At 23.9% G+C, this 25,838-nt stretch overlaps 1 protein-coding gene across 4 annotated transcripts in view; it reads left to right on the top strand.

The window, feature by feature from the left end:
• LOC145837926 (uncharacterized) overlaps positions 1–4,509 on the top strand; it is a 53,829-nt gene extending 49,320 nt beyond the window's left edge. The window contains exons 34-37 of one of the 4 annotated variants that reach the window (XM_082945417.1): positions 1,276–1,394; positions 3,029–3,256; positions 3,849–4,001; positions 4,283–4,509. In XM_082945417.1, the coding sequence (XP_082801543.1) occupies positions 1,276–1,394; positions 3,029–3,256; positions 3,849–4,001; positions 4,283–4,370 (588 nt within the window). In that variant the 3' untranslated portion in view covers positions 4,371–4,509. The remainder of the gene's footprint in view (positions 1–1,275; positions 1,395–3,028; positions 3,257–3,848; positions 4,002–4,282) is intronic. The other 3 variants (XM_082945415.1, XM_082945414.1, XM_082945418.1) reach the window with 3 other exon arrangements.
• The last annotated feature ends 21,329 nt before the right edge of the window (positions 4,510–25,838 follow it).

Genomic DNA, 25,838 nt, shown 5'->3' with positions numbered 1-25,838 from the left:
GAAACCAAATGTTTTAAGAAATTTGAATATATTGAAACAATTTCATGAGCTACCACTTTTTAGAAATGTTTATACATTTTTTTACAAATATAATTGTTTTTGCTAATTAAAGTAGAATTCCACAATATATAATGATCGCTAATTTTTTCAAAGAAAAAGGTTTTATAGCTCTTGAGTTTTTCAAACTTGAACCTTGAACTTTTTTTGAAATTTAGCAAAGTATAACTATATATAAAAAGGCATAGAACTTGTGTAGAAATTTCATAAAGTAACCTTTTTGTCCAGATAATTTTAGTACTATTAACTATTGGAGTGTTACTGAAATTAAGGGTAGAAATTATAAACAGATTCTAATATTTTCAATCATTTATAGATTGTTTGTTTTTTTGAATTAGTCAACTACAAAAAAACTGCAATTTTGAAATCAGATTTTTTTTAAGACCAATACTGTAAAAGATAAAAAATGAGAGAATCACTTATCTTCTACAACTTCTCTCATTTTAGGGAGGTAGCCTGAAACGTATTGTGACGTAACAACCGAAAAAGCACATTTTTTTCTCAACTCCACAACTCATTGCTAAAGTTGTTCTCGGTAGAAATTGCATTATGACAATTTTTTTGTTGCATTTTTGAAAATGCTTCAATAATTTTTGTTATTCAAAATAGAATAAATTTTAAAGCAGTTTGAAAAAACTGTAAAATAACTTATAAATCAGCTACAATTTCCTAAAATAATAATACTTGTAAACTAATTAAACTTTAATGTTTCGTTTAATAGTTTAAATATTTGCGATACCGTTTTGTGTTTTTCTGTTTTTTCAATTTAAAACCTTATTTTTAATTACAATTTTTTACTTAATTCCCAACCAATACGTTATAATACTTATACTAAATGTTACGTTATAACAAAATATAAATTTAAATATTAATAAACAAACTAAATAAACTTATTATAGCTTGCTTGATATATAGCATAGTCTAGTGTTTCATTTTATTTAAACGATTAATATTGACTATAGACTTAAGAAAATAAAAAACTATTAAAAGATTTAAAATATTACATTTTAGTTTTTAAAAGTTTTTAAATAATAAACACTTATGAGTTTGATTTTATAGCTTCAAAGAATATTTTTATATTAATACATATACAAATTTATACTTTTAAATATAAATACAAGTTAAACAAATACATGCAATCAGCATTATTTTTTTGTGTTTTTCAAACTTAAATATTTCTTCACAAAATAGTTTATTAAATATTTTAACAACTTTAAGGCGGAATTAGAGGCGGAGAAGAAAGCAGCTCGCGACAGAGCCGAAGCGAAGATCAAAGCGGAGAAGCTTCGAAGAATGGAGGCAGGACAGAAAAGAATGGTGGAAAAGCTTAATAAAAAGTAAATATTTGTTTTTAATTGTAATAATAAAATAAAAGATAGGATGGTGGATTAATTGAATAAAAAGTAAATATTTATTATAATAATCATGTAAAAATTGAATATCGAATGGTTGAAAGCCTAGTTAGTGTAGTTAATTAATTGTTTTATAAATTTTAAAAGTTTATTAATTTAAATTTTTAGATATAGTAAAACATTAAATAGGATGGTGGAATATTTAATATTATTTATACAAAATTTAGAACTACATAGTTGGTCAAAATAATTGTTTTTATAATTTAATATACCCATAAACATGTTAAAAAGTTCAACTTATAAACTTCAATAGATATAGAGTTTGCAACATTTTTAAAAATATATATGAGAGATTTGTATTAAACCAAACTTTAAACAAGTTTTTATTAACATAATAAAAACCATAAAAGTTAGCTATATTTTTTATTCAGTAAAAAAAAGAACAAAAAAAATATATATTGAAAACAACATGAATAAGTTTAATTTATTTTTCTTTAATAGAATATTTTTGTAATTTAAGTGTTTATACTTTATGTGTTATAATAAAATTATTAAATCATATGACATTGATTAAGAAAAAATACGTTGAAAATAATGTAGCACATTTTATACAACATAGTCAATAAGTTTATATTATAACAACACTTAAACTAATTAAAGTTATAATATATTAGATAGTTTTATTTTTTCTGTACTTGTTTTATTAAAAAAGTTTTTGGTTGAACTTTAGTTACATTACATAATCTAGAGTAAACTTATACTTGTTTTAAGTTAAGCAATGCATAGAATAAAGAAAATTTGTTTTTAATCTTTGTATACAATGAACAAGTATTTTAAAACAAAAGTTTTTAATCTACTTTAATTTTTGTTAAGTTTTGTTCATTTAATTTGCAATGAACTACACAAATAAAGTGCTTAAAGTTAGTTTTTGTTATTTTAAAACAGTATAAAAGATTATAGAAATACACTAATCTTTTCAAAATAACAAATTAAGTTTTATTGTTAAATTCGTATATAAACAAGTTCATTTTCGCTAAACATTATTCCACTATTTTGCTCTTTTTGTGTATACTTGACTTTTGGTATCATTTTGAAGGTTACTTCTTAAAAAAGGTTTAACATAATTTTATTTTTAATACTTAATTAACTTTTGAGTTAATTTTTTTGTGTACGATTTAATACAAAATTAAGCAATAAACTTAAAGCTTTAGTTTTAGACAAATAATTACTTAAATTAACTTTCTGATAGTGGTACAAAACTACATAATTAACTAAATATCTAGTATAAAAGCAGCGTATATTCTTAAGGCTACTAATTTTTATAAGTTATGATAAGTATTAAGCATCAAAACTTCATTTTTGTTGTAGAAAAGCTATTATTTAACGAAATTTGTTTCGAATATTTAGAAAGTGTTTGTTATATTTATTTATTATTTCAAATTTTGAAAAATACTGTTTTATAGTTGTTTTGTATTGGTTTTATAACACAATTATTTTTTCAATTTTTATTTTGCAGTAATGTAAAGCTTTAGTATAGTTAATAAAATTTCATTTGCTAGTTATTTAACTAAAAATAGTATATTTTTTCTTGATAATAAACTAGTTATTGTTTAAAACAGCTTGAAGGATATCAATATGAATACTGACAACAAGCCATCATCTAGCAAAGTCTCCAATAAGTCTTCATCAAGCAACATATCATCAACCAACAAAAAAGATCAAAAGAAATCTGTAAACAAAAACACAGATGGATCTTCCAAGGTTGATGATTTGTTGACAGAAAAAATTCAAGACTTGAAAATTGACGAAGGTGTTGCTCAAAAAGATTCTGTAAATGACAGTCCAAGGTTTTTGTTTGTTGATTAGTAGTTTAAGGGGTATTTAAAACTTAATTTACAGTCGAAATTAGTTGAAATGTATAGGATTGACTAATTTTAAATAATTTGTAGTGTTATGTGTAAACGTTAATTTATTTTTGATAGTTTAAAAGAGTTAAAAATGTTAATTAATTTCAAACTACAGCTAAAATGTTAGAATGGTAATTAAGTATAAGGTCTAAAATTAAAAAATAATATTTTGCACTACTTAATTTAACAGCTATTAGATATTTTTATTAACCTTTTGGTTTTCAACAAATATTTGTTATTTTTAAGATAATACTCAAAAAAAATCAGCATTAAGCACCATAAGTTCGAAAAAATCAGCATAGAATCAATACATTTTTTATTTAAAATATGTCATTAGTATTAAATTAAGAAATATCATAACCTTAAACTATTATTATTAAGCTCTATTTACTGATAAGTAGCAACACAAAGTCAAAACATTTTCATTAATCTAATATCACATTTTAGTAGTAGTAAGAAGTATTAAGCACCATAAATTACAAAAAAAACATAAAATAACTACATTTTTTTAAATTTAATGTAACTTAATTAGCAGTAGTAAGAAGAAGAAAGGCAAGAAGGCAGCAAACGAGGAGATGTCATTGGAGGAAGCGTTAGCCGTATTCGAGCCCAGTAATCTATTCCTGGATCCTGAATCCAGGGAAGACATGTCTGAGGAAGATAAGATTGTGGAGGGTTTCAAATTGTTGGTTTTTGGCATATTTTTAAAAAAATTGCAGTAGTATAACTAACTAAGTTGTAAAAAAAATTTAAGCAATAACATCTCTTAATTTACTTTGATCAAGTTGGAATGTTAAACGAAGGCTTACGAGCTATTTTTATTTTAGCACTATTTAACATTAAGATTTGTATTTTTATATTAGTTTATTTTTATTAGCTCAACCTTTCAAAAAAAAGTGATATTAAATTTTTATTATTTCAAATTTTCAATTTTTTTATATTTTAATATATTTTATTATTTTTCAGCTTCACACAATTCAGCCCAATGTATGCACAAGACAGAGAGGAAGTCCACTCATCTTTCGACCTCTCAAAATACAAGTTCCCCGAATAATTGTTACGTCATCAACCTGTTGCGTCATCAATATTGTTGCGAACAGTGACGTGTTTTGAATTATTACGTCACAAACTGAGCCGCATCCAAACGAAGTTTTAGGAGTTATACTTGCAATTTTTTAATTGTTTTAATTTTAATAAATTTTCACTCTATTTATTTACAATTTTAAAGTTTTAATATTAACTTGAGGATTATTTTATATTTAAATATTTTATATTTATTTTTAACTAAAGTATAAATAAGACATGTTGATTTTATAAATAAAATTAAAATTTTGCTATATACAAATAAAATATTAACTATAAAAGTAAATAATAGTAAAAAATTGAGAATTTAGACACTGTCTAAACTCGTATTAAATAACAGGCTAGTTTAAAATGATAAACAGCTAAAACAATATCTCTAAACTGTTAAAAAAAATAATAATTGGTTTATCAAAATTAGATCTTCATTTGAAAGGAAATATATTTAACTCATATTAATTTTTTTACCAACAGAACCTCAAAAAGTTAAAAGTTAATGTAACTGTGTCTATAATCTAACTATGTTTATAACTATAAAAGAATAATATTTTTAACAAGTCAGATATTTTTTTTAAACACATAATTATATTTTTTTAATCTCAAATTGTTACCATGCTTACTAAATGACCACATCTCCTAATAAAAATAAAAGTTTCGCCATTTACATTATTTGCTCCCAAAACCTATATACTTCTTTGGCCACATTTTAAACAAAATAGTTTGAATATTTCATAACATTATCTTTTATAGGTTTGGAAAAAATAAAATAAAGCTAACTGTTACAACACTGCAAAAGTTATTCTCGTGTATAAAAAAACGTTTACCAATTAATAACATCCGAAATATATTTAATCCATAAACTTTACAAGATTTGTTTAAAAGTAAGCAAGCTTATTGAACGTTTTACTGTAAAAACCAGTAGTATTTAGTTTAATATTTTCTACTTCACATAAAATAAAAACTTTAAAAATGTTACTCTTTATCAAAATAAGCTCATAAATATTAAAACTACGTTTTATGATATTTGAACGTTTATATCTATCGAAGATATTATTCAAATTTAGCCGTTCTAAAGCTTAATTTTTATGCTAATATAAATTATATAAGTTATTTGAACCACTATTCAGTTCTTGTACGTTTTTAAACTGAAATCTCAAAAGAGACTCTTGTGTTTCATAAACTCTATGACTGTTGAACGTGGCAACAATTATTGTTATTTTATTGATTTTCTTGTTTAACACAAACAACTGTAAAACATTTCTTACAGAAATAATTGTTGTGTAAGTTAACTTGAATTTTTAAGATACCTAGTTTAATGACGTTGCTATCAGAAATTATTGTTTTTTGTTTCAGGGATTTTTTGACCCACCCCAAAAATTTACCTCTGCCAATATTTCTTTCGGTTACCTAAAAATACCACCTCTTTCTTAAATTCTTGTAAAAGTGAAGTTTGACTTTAAATTAGAACTCTTTCTTATTTAAGATCACCCTCAATATCAATTTAAAAGTTTGTACATTTCACAACAACGAAAAAATAAAAAAAAAACTCTACTATGAGGTTGACACAAAACCTGAATCCTAGGATTTGACTATTTAGGCTGAAAAACTAAATATTTGAAAAATTAAAGAAGAAAACCTCAAATTTTAAGCATTTTTTTTACATGCTATGTAATGATTATTTCAGTTTGACACAAAAATCTATCATATGGATATTTCTGTTCTATCATCATCAAATTTTTTTAATCGAATTCAAAGTAGCTTTACAATAAATTTTCAATGTTATTTTACTTTCAATGTTTTACACAGTTTTTATTCATGAACTTAACTTTAAACTATAAGTAGACCCAAAAACGCGTACTTTCAAAAACCTGGAAAAAAGTTTTAAAACCTTTGGATAAATTACCAAAAACCAGTGGCAACCCTGTTACTAAAAATTTAAATTTGTAGATTTAATGGTTGTTAGTGATACTTCCTTTTGGAACTTATTATACAGTTTCACATGCTAAGATCCGATCCTTATCAGTAAGATTTATACTGACGATTTTGGTTGTTGTTATTTAATTTCATTTTAAGTTAGGGTTAGTATTTTCTATGAAAAAAACTAAACAAAGGACTTTTTATCTTTCAATTAGAAAACCTACTAATTTTTTGATATGTATGAAAAAATCTGCTAGTTTGAGCACATCAAATGACCATTACAATTCCTTAATTTGCAATTTGTACTTTTTTAAACTTTTCACAAAGCCTTTGATGATTTATATTTGAATAAGACAGCTGTTTAAATATAAAAATCAATCTAAATTTAGATGGCAACTCGCACGAACAAGCAGGGTAAAAAAATGATTTGAGGGATTAGATAAGGGAGATAACAGAGATGTTATCTTTATCTAGGGAAGAAACCAGAAATATGGAAAAAAAAAAACCTTAATGACACCATAAAGAATATAAAGAGCTCAGTGGAAGAGTCACTTTGGTTCATGAGCATTAATTTTTAAGAAATGTTGATAGAAAGTACTGAGTAAAAAAGAAAATATCTTTATAGGAAAATGAAAAAAAGAGTTGAACAAAATTTTGAAAACAAGTTAATGAGGAGTCAATGAAGAATACTCTACACCTTGATTTTATTGAAAGAGACCAGAAAGCCAGCAGAATAATTTTAAGTAGGGTTGAAGAGAAAGATAGTGGAAAAACTACTGAAGTAGCTTTGGAAGTACTCAAAAAAGTAGATCTAGAAACTAAAAAAGATGAAATAAAAATGTCTGTTTCTAGATTGAAAAATAAAAAATAATGACAGGAATGGAAGTACTAATTTTCCAATAGTAGTTAAGTTTGTATCTAGTAAAAATAGAAATGAAATCTATAAAAATAAAAAAAAGTTGGAAAGTGTAGAATTAAAACCTACAATGGGAACCAAAAAATATTTACATTTATGAAAACCTCAAACAAACCTTGTTTTTATTAGCTCATTATAATTTCGATTAAGTTGGGTACGCAACTCGATGACCGAGAGATCTTTTTGTGTATCCAGGTCTTTGAACCAAAACATTTTGGGTAATTTTTTGTTTTAGTTCAATAAACCACTACACAAACAAACATGAAAGAATTTAGTCTAGCAAACCAGTTCAAAAAAGAAAAAAAAAACTGGTAATTCATTTGGACCAAAAAGAAAGTTATTCAATTGAGAAAAAATTAAAAGTCTAAAATACAATAAAAAAGAAAGAATATATTGTAACTATAGAAATTAAAATCAATTATTTTTCAAGTAAAAGTACATATGAAAACCAAACACATTCTTATGTCTGTTAATTAAAGTTTAAAAAACAGTTTAGCTTATATTTTTAATATATTTTCCCTGGTATAATTTTTTTAAATAAAGATATTTTTCATTTAGTAAAGTTAATAATACTGAACTTTTCTTGATGAACAATAACATCCTAAGTAGAGAATTTAATTTAAACATTGAACCAACTGTTTTTAGTTCCAATACATCTACACTGAGAATTTTGGACCTCAGGAAATAAGAAATTATAGTTACAAAAGCTTAACTTTTCTCCATATAAATATAAGAAGTCTTAGCAAAAATAAACCACTTCTTGAGGAGCTATTATTATTCATGTATTATTTTCCAGATGTCATAGGTATACATGAAACAAAACTTAATAAAAACAGCAATCTAATAAAAATAACGTAAAAATAGTTTAGCTTTTATTAATTTTACATTGTTTAAGAAAGTTGTGACCTGATTTTCAAGTATTTTCATGTCTGCTTTATGTATCATTTGCTCGTTTCATAAATAAAGTATTAGTTAGTTTTTTAAGATTAAAAATGTTGTTTACATCTAGGTTTATTTTTTTTAGTTTTAGGCTTAGACTGTTTTTAATTTTTTATCTTGTTTCACAAGTTTTAAGTTCATTATGAATAAAATTGTTTTAAGTAAACACATAACTTAGTTAATTTTCATTTAATTTTTATTTCCATTCTTTCATTTTATTAGTTGCTGTATCTCTTTTAGGTTTAATTTTATATTAATTTTTTTATTGTTTTTAGCTCCTAAAAAATTTTTTTAGCATGTGGTGTACGACTCGATAACTGAAAGGTTTTATTGCACAACAGGTCCTTGAGCCAAACTTTTCTGAGCGCTTTTTTTTATCGTAAAATAAGTAATATAAGACTGCCACCCACTATAAAAACTTCATTTAAAATGTAAGAAAAATATTTAATGTTTTTAGCTGCCCTTCTCATCTGATATTTTTTTTGTAACAACTGATAAAGCTTATTTTCTGTTTCTGCTTTTCTAAACTTATCTACAAAGTGTCTTTTACAAAGCGTTATCTACAAAAGAAAAAAAATAGGTCAACGCTACTTTTAAATATCTATAAATTATGGAGTAAAGATTTTTCCAAAATCATCTCTAAGCAGTTATCTTTTGATTATATAGTATACTATTTGTTGAACGACAGAAAAACGCTCAAAACAATTTATTATTAAAACCTGGTGTAGGAAAAAGAACTTCAGTTATCGGGTCATACAGCACATGGAAATATTGATTAAGTATTTTTTGTACTAGGGGTAAACATTTTTTTTTTAAGTAACGTGTAAAAATTTTAGTAGAGAAAGCTGCCTGTAGGTTGGAGTTGTAAAAAAGTTTTAGTTATTTGTAAAAGACCTTTAAAAATGTGCTACAATAAGCAATGAAAAAAGCATAATAGATTTATACAAATTGGTTTAAAAGCTTAGTTGGTAATTTTTACCATATATTTTAATTGTTAATAAAAATTTACTTTTATTTGTGTATGACTCGATGACTAAGAGGTCTTTTGTACATAAGTTACTAAGGTATTATTTTGAAAATTTTTGTTTTTATGTTTGATCAACTTATTTATTTAGCTGAAAAGTATATCGCAATCTTTTGTTTTAAGGGTCGCAGTATGCTGATCTCAGTTTTGGACCAACAAAAATTACAAGAACATGAATTGAGTAAAATGCCCGTAAGCATTAGCAATCTTACAGTTAAAACTAAATGAATTATCTTAGTTAAGTTTCATAAGCTTATCCAAAATTTGTTGCCCTTCCTACATATAAATTAAATATTGTCTGCTAAGTAAGATACAGATTACAGATACATGTTCCAACCTTTAATTGAAGCTTTTGTGTTTTAATAAATATTAAATTCTATCTTCATAAGTATACATTATTTTTAAGTTATATAAGCTGTCAAGCTTTTTACTCTATTTCATGTTATAAAAACTTTCAATTTGTGTGTTTAATGTTAGATACTATAATATATATTTTTTTATTGAAAATTTTTGTTTAGAAAGTCTCATTTTTCATAGAGTTTTTTGTTTTAAAGTTTAAGTTTTATTGTTAAGATTTTTTTCATTTTTTAGCACATTATAATTTTGATCAAATTTCGGTATAAGACTCGATTACCGAGAGGTATTTTTTCGTACCCAGGTCTTTGTACCAAAATATTTTTAGAATTTTTTCGTTTTTGTTCAAAAAACATTAATCTATTATCAAGTTAAAATTTTCTTACTTTAGTATCTGTTAAATTCTAAGTACATAACAAAACTTGATACTATAACAAAGTTACTAGGTAAAACTAAAAACAAAATTAACCTGTTTAGGTTTTTTAAACCTAAAACTTGTTTTTGACTTACAAAACCTATAATGTTAGTGTTGACTGAAAACCTTTCTTTACAAAGTTTAAACACTTCAAAACTAAGTAAATTCATATTTATACTATGATATCTAAAACTATTTTAACAATAAAAAACCTCGCTTAGCCTCTATAAAACAACTATTTAATTTTAAACGTTTACATATAATCATTAATAGAAAAGCTTATACATATAAGTTTAATGTGTACTTCAATCTGTCATGGTAGAAAAAACTCTTAAAACACAAACATTGTAAAAATTAAGTATTATAGGGTTGTCGTAAACCAAAAGTTAAAAAAAAACCCCCTTATCAAAATAAAAACATTTTTTTGCACTTACTGATAGGAATAAATTTTCATATCCATAATTATAAAGACTATTTTATTTTCAAGCTAAATATTATATTTTTTACAAAATTGATTTTTCTTTACTTTTTAGCTCAAACTTTCTCTAAGAACATTTAAGTTTTTGCTAAATTTGAAAGAATTGTTCTCTTTTAAAAAGCTTAAAACTAAGTTTTTTTTATCTTTCTTGATAATCTAAAATATATTACGAGATTTGGGGATATGAATTTTTGTTTATTGAAATTGTAAGCTATTCTTAATTTAATTACTCTAGTTAGCTTTACCTTTTGATACCTATTAAATAAATAAGTACCTATTTTTATAAAAAACTTTGCACTACGCTTTTGTTCGAAAACTTTTATTATTCACACTTATATAATACCAATGTTTTACATAATTTTTTTAATTCTCATAGTTTATTGAATGAGTAAAAAGATGCTTAATATATTTGATCCTAAGACCTGCTGCACGAAGCACCTTATGGTTATTAAGTCGAACACCATAAATACATTTTAACGTAAAATAACTTTTATATAATAAAAGTTTAAAGAATGAAACTTTATATAGAAAAAAAAATTTAAAGAAGAAATATCTTTTTAAGAATACTTATACAGTAAACACTTTGGAAGATAATTTAATGTAATGTTTTTGGGAATTTTTTTGAATACAGTTTTAACTAAAAAATATACTTTTTAATAAGAAAAACTTAGACATAATGACTTTGGTTGAAAACATATTTTGTAGAACTATTCTTTAATACAAGATCAATTTTTTTATAACACTGTTTAAAATACAACTACTGTATAAAAATATTTTGTAGAACAAAATGTTTGTTCGAATCTTTTTAAACAAGAAAACTTTTAACAAATTAATTATTCTAAAATTAAACTTCTCAATAAAATTTTACACGCAAGAAAACTTTTCTACTAGAAATGTATATAACTGAAAATTTTCAAAAAATTAATGTATTAAATAATACACTGGTATAGTAAAACTTTTACTGACAAATCTTTTCTACAAAAAAATGTTTATGCAAAAAATTTTGTAAATGAAAACTTTTAGAATAAAAATTTTGTTGAGTAAATTTTTGTATGAGATAACTTTACAACAAAATACATTTTGAACTTCAACTTATGTAAAAAAAAATTGTTGAAAAATTTTTTTTGTAAAAGAATTTTCATGTACAAAAAGACTTACTTAAGAGAAATTTTCGTAGAAAGCTTTTTCTTTTTGTCGAAAATGTTTTTATAAGGCAAAATCAAGGTTGAAAAAATAATTTTACTGAACAAATTTTAGATAGGACACTTTTTAGATTACAACTGTTGCAAAAGAAACTTTTGTAGAAAAAAAGTTTATACAAGTCTTTTTCAACAATAAAACTTTTCAATATACAGTAAAATTTCTATGCAAAAAACACATTTTGTAGAACATAACTTTTGTGATAAAAAGTATTTTGTTCTTGAATATATCGTGGAAAAAGTATTTTGCAAGAGAACAAAAAAACATTTGAAAAAACTACTTTTTGAATTAGAAATAAAAAATAACATAAGAAAAAAACTATGAATCCTTACGAACAAGACTTTTACACAGGAAAACCTTTAAAAATAAAGTTGTTAGGATAATAAACTATAAAAAAAACTTTTATAGATATTTATGCAAGATAGCTTAATAACAGTGTATTTTCTAAATTGTACTAGCAGTAGAAGCTTAAGTTTTATAACATAAAACTTTTTGACTTAATTTTATATCAGTTAAAGAACAAACTTTTATTGAAGAAAACGTTGTAGAGAAATAACTTATATAAAAAAACTTTTGTTAGAGAAAACGTTTATAATACAAAATACTTTGCAAGTTGAACAAGAAGTTATGTTTGAGGACTTTTAAGTTAGACTGTTAGATACCAGAAGTCCTAAGAAGTATTGCTTTATTATATAAGTTTTTTTTAAGATTTTAAGTCCAGGTTTTAAATGAAAAAACATGACTTTATTAGTGCTTTCAATAAAAAAGTAGAACAAAACTTGTGTATGAATATTTTTAAACAAGAATCTTTCGAATAAAAAACTTTCAACAATAAGAGTTTTTACAGAACTTAAAGTTTATTCAATTTTGTTTACGAAAAAAAACTTTTGTAAAAAAATGTTTAGTAGATAGTTTTTGTATAGAAAAATTTTGCATATAAATCTTTACAGCAGAGCTTTTTTTCAAAATATAGCTCTGTTGTAAGAGAAACTTTTGTAGAAAATAACTTTTATACGATGTTTAATGAACAAGAAACTTAAACTAAATAAAAATTCAACAAGAAAACTTATTGGAATATTAATTTGTTGTATTAAATCTGTATAGAGAACAAAACATTAGTACAAAAGTAAAAAGTACTTAAATAAGTAAAAATGTTATTTGTTCAACTAAGCTAAAATAAAAAATCTTTTGTAGATCTAAAAATTTTTATAAAAAAAAGCTTTTAAGATAAACCTATTTAAAACAAAATTTTTTTAAAACAAGTGATTAAAAGAAAAAAAAACTTGAAAGCTGTCTTTTTCTTTAAACAGAGATTTCCACAAAAAAAAAATTATACAATATTTCTTCAACAGAAGAAAACGTTTCTACAAGAAAATTGAAAAAAAAATCTGTAAAGCAAAATGTGTTCATAAAAATTTTTAAGCAACTAAAGATTTCTACAAGAAAGCTATTGATTTAAAAATAGTATTGTGTCAAAAATAAACTTAATAAAACTTCTATTGAAGAAAACCTGTTTACAATGGAGCTTATAACAAAATATTTTTCAAAACACAATTGCTGTAAAAAATTTAGACTTATCTTTTTGAACAATAAACTTTAGAACAAAAAAAACTTTTGAAAATGATAACTTTTATAATTTTTTTTTGATAAACAAGATATGATAAAAAAAAAATTAACTTTAAAGTATTGTATGACTATTATGGAAAACTATTTTGCATATACAATAAAAACTTTCAGAATACAAATTAACTTTTTTTTTCAATTTTAATATCGTTAGTTTTAAAAACATTTTAGAGTAAACTTTTAAAAACCAAAATGTTTTGATATCAATGATTATTAACTACAAACTCTTTCTACAGAGGTTTTTTCTAAGAAAATGTGTACAAGAAAAATCCGTGTAAAAATGTTAAAGTTGCACACATTAGGTATGCACTTCGAAGCCAGTGCGTACCTTAAAGTTTTTAGAAACAAAAAACCGTTAGTATCATAAAAAGTTATTTTATGAACAAAGTATCAACTTTGGTTTATTTTAGAGTTTCTATATAATTTCAAGAAAAAATGTTTTGTTATATTGGCGTTAATTATTACAAGACCATGTCTTAGCTAGTTTAATTTTTTTCCTATAATTTTGTGATTTTTATTTTACTCGGGTGCGTACCTTATAAATGTACCTACTACTATTATTAAATTTAAAATTAGATAGCATTTTGAGTTATACAGGGTTTCTCCAGGTTTTCAAAAGCACACAATTTTGGATCTAATTTTAGTAAAAAGTTAAGTTAAGAAACTGTGCTAAATAGTATAAAAAAAATTGAAACTATATTGTAAAGCTACATTAAACGTGTTATTTTAATAAAAAAATTCTTTGATGATGACAAAAAAATTTCATTTATATGATAGATTTTTTGAGTCTAATCAAAATTAAATACTGAACATATTAAAAATTCCAGGTTTTTTTAGCCTAAATTGTCAAATTTCAGGTTTTTTCGCAACGTTTGTTATAATAACATTTTTATAAGTTTTGACTGCAATATATTTTAGGGCAGGGTTTCCCAACTTTTATTTTGAAAAGTTGCCCTTAAAAAAAAAAAACGCTATGGCCCTCTCCAACAACATTTTTAAGAAAACTATTGTTAAAAACGCCCAAGATTTTTTTTTTGCTTTTCATCATAAACTCCTAAAAACTAGTTTAATTTTCAAACTATGACCTCATGGCCCATTTACTGCTCATACCCACTTGGGAAAACCTGGTTCAAAATATAACAGCCCGAATTTAAAGAAATAATTGTTTATATATTTAAACTTGTATATGACAGTTCAAACTCTTATTAAAAAAAACTTAAGGTATCTTAAAAAACAGTTTAGTATTAAACAAAAGTTCATGCAGGCCTTAGTGTCAAGATTGATATATCAGTAAAAAATAAACAAACTTAAAGAAAGAAACAATAGTAACTAAAAATTTTCTACTACTTATACTCATTATTGTTCTACTTGAGTAATAAGTTTTGTGAGTTTTTCATTAATATTAACAATTGAGTAAAGCATTGTTATAAAAATAGTTATATGAATCATTAAAATATAACTAATTAGTTGTTCAAGGAGGTCTAATAAGTAAAACTTCGAAAAAAAAATATAAAAAGAGATAATTCACTATAACTTATGTTATTAAAAGTTGAATTGATAGAATTTGAATTGCAACCTTTACAACTATAGGTCTATAAGGGGTTAAATAGTCGTCATTTTGATTGATAATTAAAAAAATCAAAAAGTTTTTTTGTAAAATGCAGTAATGATGCTTTAAAACAAAAAAAAGTTTTTTCAAGTTTCTTATATCAAGTAATTATTATACAAAAACGCTATTAATGAAATAAACATTATAAATCTGAAGCTAGTAACAATAGCTATTAGGTTAACAATATAAAATCTAATAACAAGTATAAACATTCAAACTTAAATTTTGATATATATAACTTTTAAGGTTAGAACACCACAAATTTTTTAACGTATTTCTATGAAACTAAAAATTCATTTTAATTTTAATAAACAAATCTTTAAAACTTGTAAGCAAAAAAATACAAAAAAATAACGGATAACAAAGAATTACATGACCATTATAACTATTCATATATAAATCAATTAAAAAATCTTTATGAAAAGTAAAAAAAAAAATTATACTTAAATAGATTTTAAAATATTATTGTAGTTTTTTATGAAGAATTTTTACTTGTAATATGTTTAAAAAAAAAGATCATTCTTAATAACTCAAATTTTTGAAAAATAAAAAAAGAAATAAACATTCATTTTCATTGAACTTCATTTGCAGATTTCTGTTTGTAAAATTAATATTTTTTGAAAAAAACTAATGGTAAAACAGTAAAAACAAATAAAAATTACTAAAGAATTAAATTTGCCACTATTAAAGTTTTATTAAAATAAATACTACCTTAAAATTATAAAAATACAAGATTAAAAGTGTAATACATTATTGTTTAGAAAAACTATTGTGAATAAACAAAAAAATAAAAACCATCAAATTATGAAACTTATACAGATAGAAGTTTACACAAAAATTTTAAATTATTAGTTTTTCAAAAATTCAAAACATAGTAATATTTTTGTTTCAAAGAACAAATATATACAAAACAATTTTTAGTTTTAAACTCTTAGGTTAGAAAAATGTGATTAAAGAATACATTCTCACCTTTTATAGAGTGTTGAACAAATTGAATCAATTCATTTTGTTGATAAGGTCCCTGTATGAGTATATAATTAGATAAAGTCCAAACTATTGTATATTTACAAAAATAAGTTATCAGATGCTAAATATGTATAAAAATGTTATGATACTACAATGTATCAATAGTTTTTTAAGTTGTTCACAACAATAAAACACTTACTTTAATTTGAATAAATGTTTAAAGACATATGTAAATAAATTTCAACTTTAAAATTACAAAATAAAAACAAACTTTACCTTTATTTAACTGGCCATTGTTTTAGTGCAATTTAGATCAATTGTGTAGATCTTCATTTAAAGTGAAGAAAGATTTGAATAAAGCATTTTGTGTCACCAAATCCTCATTTTAAAACTCCATTGTGCTTAAAATTTAAATTTTTCAACTTATTAAAAGCTACTTTTAAAATGTAAATCTATATTACATAACCTTTACAGACAGATGTATTAAAATTTCCATACATAGGAAGCTATCATAATAATTAAGATGTTTATATAATTTTCAATCACTAAGTAAACAAAAAACCAAACAAAAATAGTCAAGGTGGAAAGTAACTGGTTTTGTCTTGTAACTGGTCTTTTCTGATTTTCTTCTGGTTTTTTAAAAGTACAAGTTTTATTGTTTCATTTCAGTAGAAAATTAAATTTGAATTTAAAAAAATGTTTACAATTACCAATAAGATATGGTAATGCTCCTTACAACTTATAAAATAAATTCAAAATAAATTAATCTCCTTAAAAAGACGTTGAAAGGTATTTAAGAAAAGTGCGACTCGATAATTGTGCACTAGGTCCTAAGACCAAACATTTCGAGCGCATTTTTTCAATAAACTAGTAATTGTTTACTTTTTTTTATATCTTACAGGGTTGCCACTCTTTGAGCCAAAAAATCTTCCCTGAGTGACCAAAAATTTCCCTGAGTAACCTTAAATTTCCCTGAGTATTTTTCAAATCTTAAAAAAAAAAAATTCTCTTCTAACACAAATTATTAATACCTCATTCTCATTTTTCTTCTTTAATAATAAAAGGAAGGTTGTATGTGTATGCTTCTGCATTAAATTTATGAAAAAAAAACTGTTTTCAAAAACTCAATCTTAAAAGGTTTAAACCAATTAAAAATTTAAAACTAAATTTTTGCAAAACTTTGTGTAAACTTGTTAGTTAACTTTCTACATAAAAGAATAAAGTTTAATTTGTTTGACATTTTAATTGACAGTTTTTTTTCTTCATGCATCTCACCACCAAATCTAGTTGAGTTTTTTGCAAGACTTTATTGAAACACTCATCAAATGAAATGGAACAAAAAGACGAGCACAAAACTGTTTTTTTTAAGACATCTTTAAAAAAAGGGGCTATACCAAAGTTTGTTATATATGAATATTTGGTTTTATTCATGCAGAACTTTTTTGCAATTTCACTATCAGGAAACATGGTAGTGAATAAAGTGTTATTATTATCGCAAGAGTTTCCTGACCAGTTTTCTTTGGTACACTTGAGAGCCCAATAAATTTCAGCAGCTGTTGAAGAAGTTGCAGCTGATATACTAGTTGAACTATTAGCCCCACCAAAATAAGAAGTAATTGCATTATTTTTACTGTTAGAGGCTTTCAATTTAAGATGTTTTTTCGACATACTGTGCGATTTCAATGCCCTTATACCCATGTTGGATAAGGCCATTGGTGTATCATCACCACACCACTTACATTTAAACTTCTCTTTTTCTACATTCTCAAGTAACCAATCTTTGAAGTCTTCATGGTTAAGCCAACTTTTTTTAAACAAGGTTTTAAACTGTACTTTACTCATAATACTTAAAAAAGCTTTTAAATTAAATCTGCAAAAAAGTTGTAAAGTATATTAAAACATTCACACTAAAAAATTAATTACCTTTACTGCTACTACTTTTGAAATTATTATTTACAAACAAAAATTTAACCTCTATTTTTTTAACAAAAGTAATACAACACTAATCTGTATTCATTTTAATTTTTTTACTGAAAACAAGTAGTTGTAAACAAATAACAAATAAACTTATTATTTAAAAAATAAGAACTAATAGTACAACATAGTGTTTTTAAACTACATAAGTAACTAAAAATAAAAAGTTTATTAGAATTTTTCAATGAATAGTTAACAACAACTTTCATTTCTCTAAACTGTTTGATTTTACTTAAGTAAATATAAATTTAAAACTTAAAAAAACTACAATGTTAATACTAAGAATATTGAAGAATAGCCACAAGGCTAAAAAAATTCTAAATGACCACTTAAATAATAAAAATTACTACTTTTGAACAAAATATTGAAACTGGATTAACTAAACCTCATTCTAGATCTAGAAAAAAATTTCCCTGAGATTTTCAAAAACTTCCCTGAAATTTAGAGAAAAAATCAAAACTTCCCTGAGTTTCCCTGAGTTAAAAGAAAAATGCCAAAATTCCCTGAGTTTCCCTGAGATTTTCCACAGTTTGAAAATTCCCTGAGATTCCCTGAGTTCCCTGAGTGTGTGGCAACCCTGATCTTATCTAAAATTTCATATTCTACATGTAGAATTGTTGAAAATTCCATGATTTTTTATGACTTTAGTTATCAATTTCAGGTTTTTTCAGTTTTATTTTTTCAATAATTACTAAATGCCAGATTTTTCTACGTATTTTTTGGCTGAATTTCAAATAAGAATTTAATTTTTTAAGTTCCTGACAATTTTAGGTTAAATGGCCATCTTGATGATAAAACAATTTTTAAATAAATATTATCTTAATTTTGAAACTTAATTTTTTTATACTTATCTAACAGAATTAAGTTTGTTTTTTTTATTTTATTAAGTTTTTTCTAATTACAAAGCTCAGGGTTACTACTCTATAAGTCTAAAAATAGCCCAACATATAAGAACTAGCCTGAATTAGTTTTAAAATCTCAAAAAGTTTTAAGCATTTGATGCAATTGTTTTAAATTAAGTCTAAACAGTACATATTAGCTTGCACAGAAAATCTTTCAGTTCAAAAAGCATTTGCTAAATTGTATGCAAATAAGTCTTATTCCTTTTTCATTTATAATTGTTAATAATATTTAAATATGTAAAGATTGTAAATAACACCTAAAACTTTTAATTTAGGTTTAATAAAAATTAAATTTTAATATACTGTGGAAATGTTGAGAGCTACTGCTTTATGCTTGTTTTTAAATCCATAAAAGTAGGACTGTAAACTTTTGATTACAGTAGACTACAATTGAACCCGACAAAAAAGTGCGTACTTAGCACGGGTAGTGCGTACTTTTTGATGACATAGTATAATATGAAATTTAGTTGCAGAAAAGAAAACCAAGCAGCTCATACTTTCTGACATGATGAAATAGAGCCAAGATTTTTTTATATTCTGATTAGATTGCTAGTCCAGCTAAGTTTAGTTTTATTTATTACGTAAAACCATTTTTCTGTTATTTGCTAAATTGTTTCAGTTTAGAATAAAAGTAGTTTTGTTTTTAATTGCTGAGATTTTTATTAAACATTTAATTTAGAAAGTAATACATTTATTATAATTTTCCATTAGCTAAAAAGTTTTTGATTTTTTTTATTGAAATAAAAACGTTTCAGGACTGTTTTTGTAAGAAAGTTTTTATAAGTAGAAACATTTATAGTATAAGTGCACAATGACAAGATGCTCATTAATTTTTCTTAACTTTAGTTTTTTGTTGTTGTTTCTTTTTATATGTTTATTTTGACTTTATAAAATTTGTAACTAGTTTTTGTGGTTAACTAGTTTTATATTATGTCACATCAAGATTAGCCTTTTTTTTTGCAGATATTCTGAAAGTTTTTGAATAAAAAAAAAATTAGAAACTGTAGAAAAATTTAGAAAAATGGATGGAAAGCGTCAGAAAAGGACTCTATGGAAGAAGTCTAAGGATAAAGGTAAAGTTGCACCACCAAAGCCAACATTGTGATAATATGAGGGAACTTCTTAAGATTTTCAATGCTGAAATGAGAATTGATTCTCGATTTGTCTTTCTGGATAAGTGCGTATTTAAGGCGGGGTGTGTACCAAAAAAAGTGCGTACTTAAGCGGTAGTCTACTGTACATATATTATGCTCACAAAAGATTATGAAAAATAACTCAAGTAGAACTAGATGCAATGCAAAAATTATACTTATATGAAATCTAAACTGTAAAATAAGCGAAAAAGCAATAGTATAGCATGATAAGTTAACTAAATAATATTAATTTTTTAAAATTAAATCAAAATCATTTAAAATAAAAGAAATACTGGTGTCTTTAAAAAAAAACCTTAAACTAGTTTTAGTGTGTGGCAACTCTTAAAGTTTATAAAAATTGTGTTCAATAACCTCTTGTTTAAATTTGTTTCAATAATTTATGACTACTTCAATTTTAATGTAAATGGTTTATTTTTAAATATCAAGTTATACTTTCATATATATCTCACTAATTTTTACTCATACTTTTTTTAACTAAAATTCAACTTTTGTATTTTGTTTTTACAAAGTAGCTTTTGCTTTATTTAATTTAAGATTTGTATTTCCTACTATTATTATAATTTAATAAATTAACTTTCATTAAAGTTAAATACCTCTATACAAGTATACAAGACTTACATTTCATGTGTAAACATCTAGAAAATTAAGGTTAGCAAAACCCTCCCAATCATCAGACTTCAATGAGCTGGTTGAATTAAACTTTACAGGCTATTTATCTGAAAAACATAACAAAACACTTTCTTAACATTACTTTTGAATTTATCAATTACTTAAATTATTATTTCATTGAACACTTGTTAAATTATTTGAAAACTTTAACATGTACTTTTGCACTAACAATATTTATTTTAAAAGGCTAAATAAGACACTGATTGTTTATTGAAAATAAAGGGGCTTGAATACGACACTGAAATAAAAATAGCGTTAATCTAATCAAACAGTAAAATTATAACAACCAATCAATAAGTTGAATTTTAAACAAAATAATTCTATTTATGAGTTAAGGCTATAGGGGGAGGGAGGGGTCAACGTTGATTTTTACAAGTTGGTCTTATTTTCTTGAGTTTTAACTGAGCTATGAGATAGTTTTAAATGCTTAATAAAATTCAGCTTTTAAGTTACAAGCAATCAATATTGGTTACCTCAATAGACAAAAAACAAAGAAAAAACTATTTCACTAAAAATCTTTCTTCTCCTTTACTTTTTAAGCAGCCTTTTTCAAAATTTCAAAAAATATTACTAATACTTGAGAAGATTCAATACCGGATTTTTTTTTTAAGTTTCAAAACTAAAAAAATGTTTTATTTGTTATGTCTTTATTTTTCTAAAAAATTGTCTGACCACTCTATGGCATATTGAAATAAAGGCCATAAATAATGAAGTATCCTATTACTACAGGGTAGCCACTGGTTTATGGCAGATTTTCTCCATAGTGTCTTTAAAGTTTTCCAACTTTCTTCCAGGTTATTTATAATTTCTTCCAGGTCATTCAAAGTACATCTTTTTTTGACCATTTCTAGTAGTAAAATAATCTTTATTTTAAAAAATTGTTTTTTGATAGACTTAAACAATACATTATTACTATTATTTTATCTATGTCTTACTCTATTCAGCGCTGCCACTGGTTTTTGATAAACTTCTTACAGGTTTCCTGTATTTGTTCCAGGTTTTTAAAAGTACATGTTTTTAGGTCTAACTCTAGTTAAAAGTAAAAAACTGTGTTATATAGTATTAAAAACATCAAAAAAATACTGTAAAGCTACTTCAAATAAGTTTTTTTACCAGAAAAATTTTTGATAATAACATATTTTTTTATCTATATGGTAGCTTTTTTGAGTCAAATCAAAAATTTTTTACTTAACAGGTAAAATTTGTTTAAAATTTCAAGTTTTTTTCATAATTTCTCAAATTCCAGGTTTTTTTTGCCTAAAATGTAAAATTCGAGGTTTTTTTTTGCCTAAAATGTCAAATTCAAGGTTTTTCCATGTTTCCAGGTAAAGTGATTGAGATCTTAATTGGCTAAGATTTTTTCTGGCTAAGATTCAAAAAAAGACTGAAAACGTTCTGCTTGAATAACTTCATCGCGGCTAATGTTGGCTAAAGTAAAAATTATCTAAAGTAAAAACTTGGCTAAGATTTTTTTCTGGCTAAGATTCAAAAAAATTAATAAAAAGCTAAAGTAACAATAAAAAGGCTTACAAACTGATGAAAAAATAAAAGCAAAAAACATAAATAAAAAAAATCAGTTTTAACTAATTTAAAACTCGAACTAAAAAAATTAAATCATAACAATTTAAAAAAAATCTAAACAAAAAAACTTAAGTTTTTAAACCTTATTAAATATAAATACTGTTGATGGTTATTATTTATTAAACTAAAAAAAGCTTTGAGAAAAGTCATATCACTATTGACGATTTTAAAAATAGTAATAATAAAAGTAAAGTATTTTACGAAGTACCTTTTATACATTAAATATCTATTATTAAAACTTCGCGAGTAATTGTTTTAAGAACCTTGTATATTAGGCAATCGAGTCATACACTATTGATGAATTTGAAAATAGTATTAAAAAAAGTAAAGTACTTTACAAAGTACCTCTTATACAGGAAAAATCTAATATTAAAACTTCGCGATATCTGTAAAAGTATATGTTTTAGAGCATAAAACTGTTCTTGCATGTAGAGTTTAAAAAGTAAGAACTTTATACAAATTACTATTTTAAGATAATAGAGTTTTTTTTTCTAAATTTTAAGAGGTTAATTATATCAAAGTAAAAATAATAAAAATAATTTGTTTCCATACGCCATTTTTTATAAATTAAGCTACATATACTTGTATCCTTTGTTTGATATAAACGTTTATTACCTAACTTTTATAAGTTTAGGTTTTAAATCTCTTTATATCTTGTATAAGTGAACACATAATTTAGTTTCTAAACAACTTAACAACTATTTTAAGTAAACATTAAAACTTTTGAAAAAATATATATAACTGTTACATAAATTTAAATTACATTATTTAATCAGTACAGCCGTTGACATCCTTAAATTTAAATTCGACGAATTTAATTAAAATTTTATCGCAAGCATATTTTATTTAAAGTATTTTAAAACATTTATAAAGCGATTTTGTAAAATATGTTATTAAAATTACTTTTGTTACATGAATAATCTGCGTTTAAAACTTAGTGCTGTATTAAAAAGAATTTGTTCAAGAACTAAACACTGTCCTTGCCATTATCATAACTTCCACAGTTATACTTGAAATCTTGTTAAACTATGTAAAATCATTCTTAAGTGTTACCTAACTTTACCAAAAAAACAAAATGTTTTCATATGTTGTACTTAAATATAGTTATAGTCTTTTTAAAATTACCTTTTTTACGTGCATGATCTGCTATTAAACTTAGCGCTGTAACAAAAAGCATATATTTAAGAACTTAACACTTTTTTTCTAGGGTTCATAACTTCTATATTTTTACTTGAAATCTTGTCAAACTTTGTAAAATTGTTTTTAAATGTTAACAAAACATCCCATTTAAACAAAATTTGTATATATGTTGTACTTAAAAAGTTATAGTCTTTTTAAAATTAACCTTCTTACATGAATGATCTGCTATTAAACTTAGCGCTGTAACAAAAAGCATATATTTAAGAACTTAACACTTTTTTTCTAGGGCTCATAACTTTTATGTTTTTACTTGAAATTTTGTTAAACTTTGTAAAATTGTTTTTAAATGTTAACAAAACGACCCATTTAAACAAAATTTGTATATATATTGTACTTAAAAAGTTATAGTCTTTTTAAAATTACCTTTTTTACATGAATGATCTACTATTAAACTTAGCGCTGTAACAAAAAGCATATATTTAAGAACTTAACACTTTGTTTCTAGGGCTCATAACTTCTATGTTTTTACTTGAAATCTTGTCAAACTTTGTAAAATTGTGTTTAAATGTTAACAAAACGACCCATTTAAACAAAATTTGTATATTTATTGTACTTAAAAAGTTATAGTCTTTTTAAAATTACCTTTTTTACATGAATGATCTGCTATTAAACTTAGCGCTGTAACAAAAAGCATATATTTAAGAACTTAACACTTTGTTTCTAGGGCTCATAACTTCTATGTTTTTACTTGAAATCTTGTCAAACTTTGTAAAATTGTGTTTAGATGTTAACAAAACGACCCATTTAAAAAAAATTTGTATATATATTGTACTTAAAAAGTTATAGTCTTTTTAAAATTACCTTTTTTACGTGAATGATCTACTATTAAACTTAGCCCTGTAACAAAAAGCATATATTTAAGAACTTAACACTTTGTTTCTAGGGCTCATAACTTCTATGTTTTTACTTGAAATCTTGTCAAACTTTGTAAAATTGTTTTTAAATGTTAACAAAACATCCCATTTAAACAAAATTTGTATATATGTTGTACTTAAAAAGTTATAGTCTTTTTAAAATTAACCTTCTTACATGAATGATCTGCTATTAAACTTAGCGCTGTAACAAAAAGCATATATTTAAGAACTTAACACTTTGTTTCTAGGGCTCATAACTTTTATGTTTTTACTTGAAATTTTGTTAAACTTTGTAAAATTGTTTTTAAATGTTAACAAAACGACCCATTTAAACATAATTTGTATATATATTGTACTTAAAAAGTTATAGTCTTTTTAAAATTACCTTTTTTACATGAATGATCTACTATTAAACTTAGCGCTGTAACAAAAAGCATATATTTAAGAACTTAACACTTTGTTTCTAGGGCTCATAACTTCTATGTTTTTACTTGAAATCTTGTCAAACTTTGTAAAATTGTGTTTAAATGTTAACAAAACGACCCATTTAAACAAAATTTGTATATATATTGTACTTAAAAAGTTATAGTCTTTTTAAAATTACCTTTTTTACATGAATGATCTGCTATTAAACTTAGCGCTGTAACAAAAAGCATATATTTAAGAACTTAACACTTTGTTTCTAGGGCTCATAACTTCTATGTTTTTACTTGAAATCTTGTCAAACTTTGTAAAATTGTGTTTAGATGTTAACAAAACGACCCATTTAAAAAAAATTTGTATATATATTGTACTTAAAAAGTTATAGTCTTTTTAAAATTACCTTTTTTACGTGAATGATCTACTATTAAACTTAGCCCTGTAACAAAAAGCATATATTTAAGAACTTAACACTTTGTTTCTAGGGCTCATAACTTCTATGTTTTTACTTGAAATCTTGTCAAACTTTGTAAAATTGTTTTTAAATGTTAACAAAACGACCCATTTAAACAAAATTTGTATATATGTTGTACTTAAAAAGTTATAGTCTTTTTAAAATTAACCTTCTTACATGAATGATCTGCTATTAAACTTAGCGCTGTAACAAAAAGCATATATTTAAGAACTAAACACTTTTTTCTAGGGCTCATAACTTCTATGTTTTTACTTGAAATTTTGTCAAACTTTGTAAAATTGTTTTTAAATGTTAACAAAACGACCCAATTTAAAAATGCTATGAAAGTGCTTGGATTCGTGGCAGAAAATAGGTTACAATATATGTTTCATTATTAATTGAGATTCTTAGCACTTAAGTTTGTAAATTTTATTTGCTTTTTAAAAAGTTATGTGATTTTAAAATTTATCGTTGTAGAGAGGGAGTTGAACCCTAGAAACAAAGTGTTAAGTTCTTAAATATATGCTTTTTGTTACAGCGCTAAGTTTAATAGCAGATCATTCACGTAAAAAAGGTAATTTTAAAAAGACTATAACTTTTTAAGTACCATATATATACAAATTTTGTTTAAATGGGTCGTTTTGTTAACATTTAAAATTAATTTTACAAAGTTTGACAAGATTTCAAGTAAAAACATAGAAGTTATGAGCCCTAGAAACAAAGTGTTAAGTTCTTAAATATATGCTTTTTGTTACAGCGCTAAGTTTAATAGCAGATCATTCATGTAAAAAAG

Source organism: Thalia democratica, chromosome 6, assembly GCF_965202585.1.
Source record: "Thalia democratica chromosome 6, ktThaDemo2.hap1.1, whole genome shotgun sequence".
Taxonomy (NCBI): domain Eukaryota; kingdom Metazoa; phylum Chordata; class Thaliacea; order Salpida; family Salpidae; genus Thalia; species Thalia democratica.
Note: the sequence above shows the minus strand (reverse complement) of the source record. Positions and strands in the feature narration are given on the sequence as shown.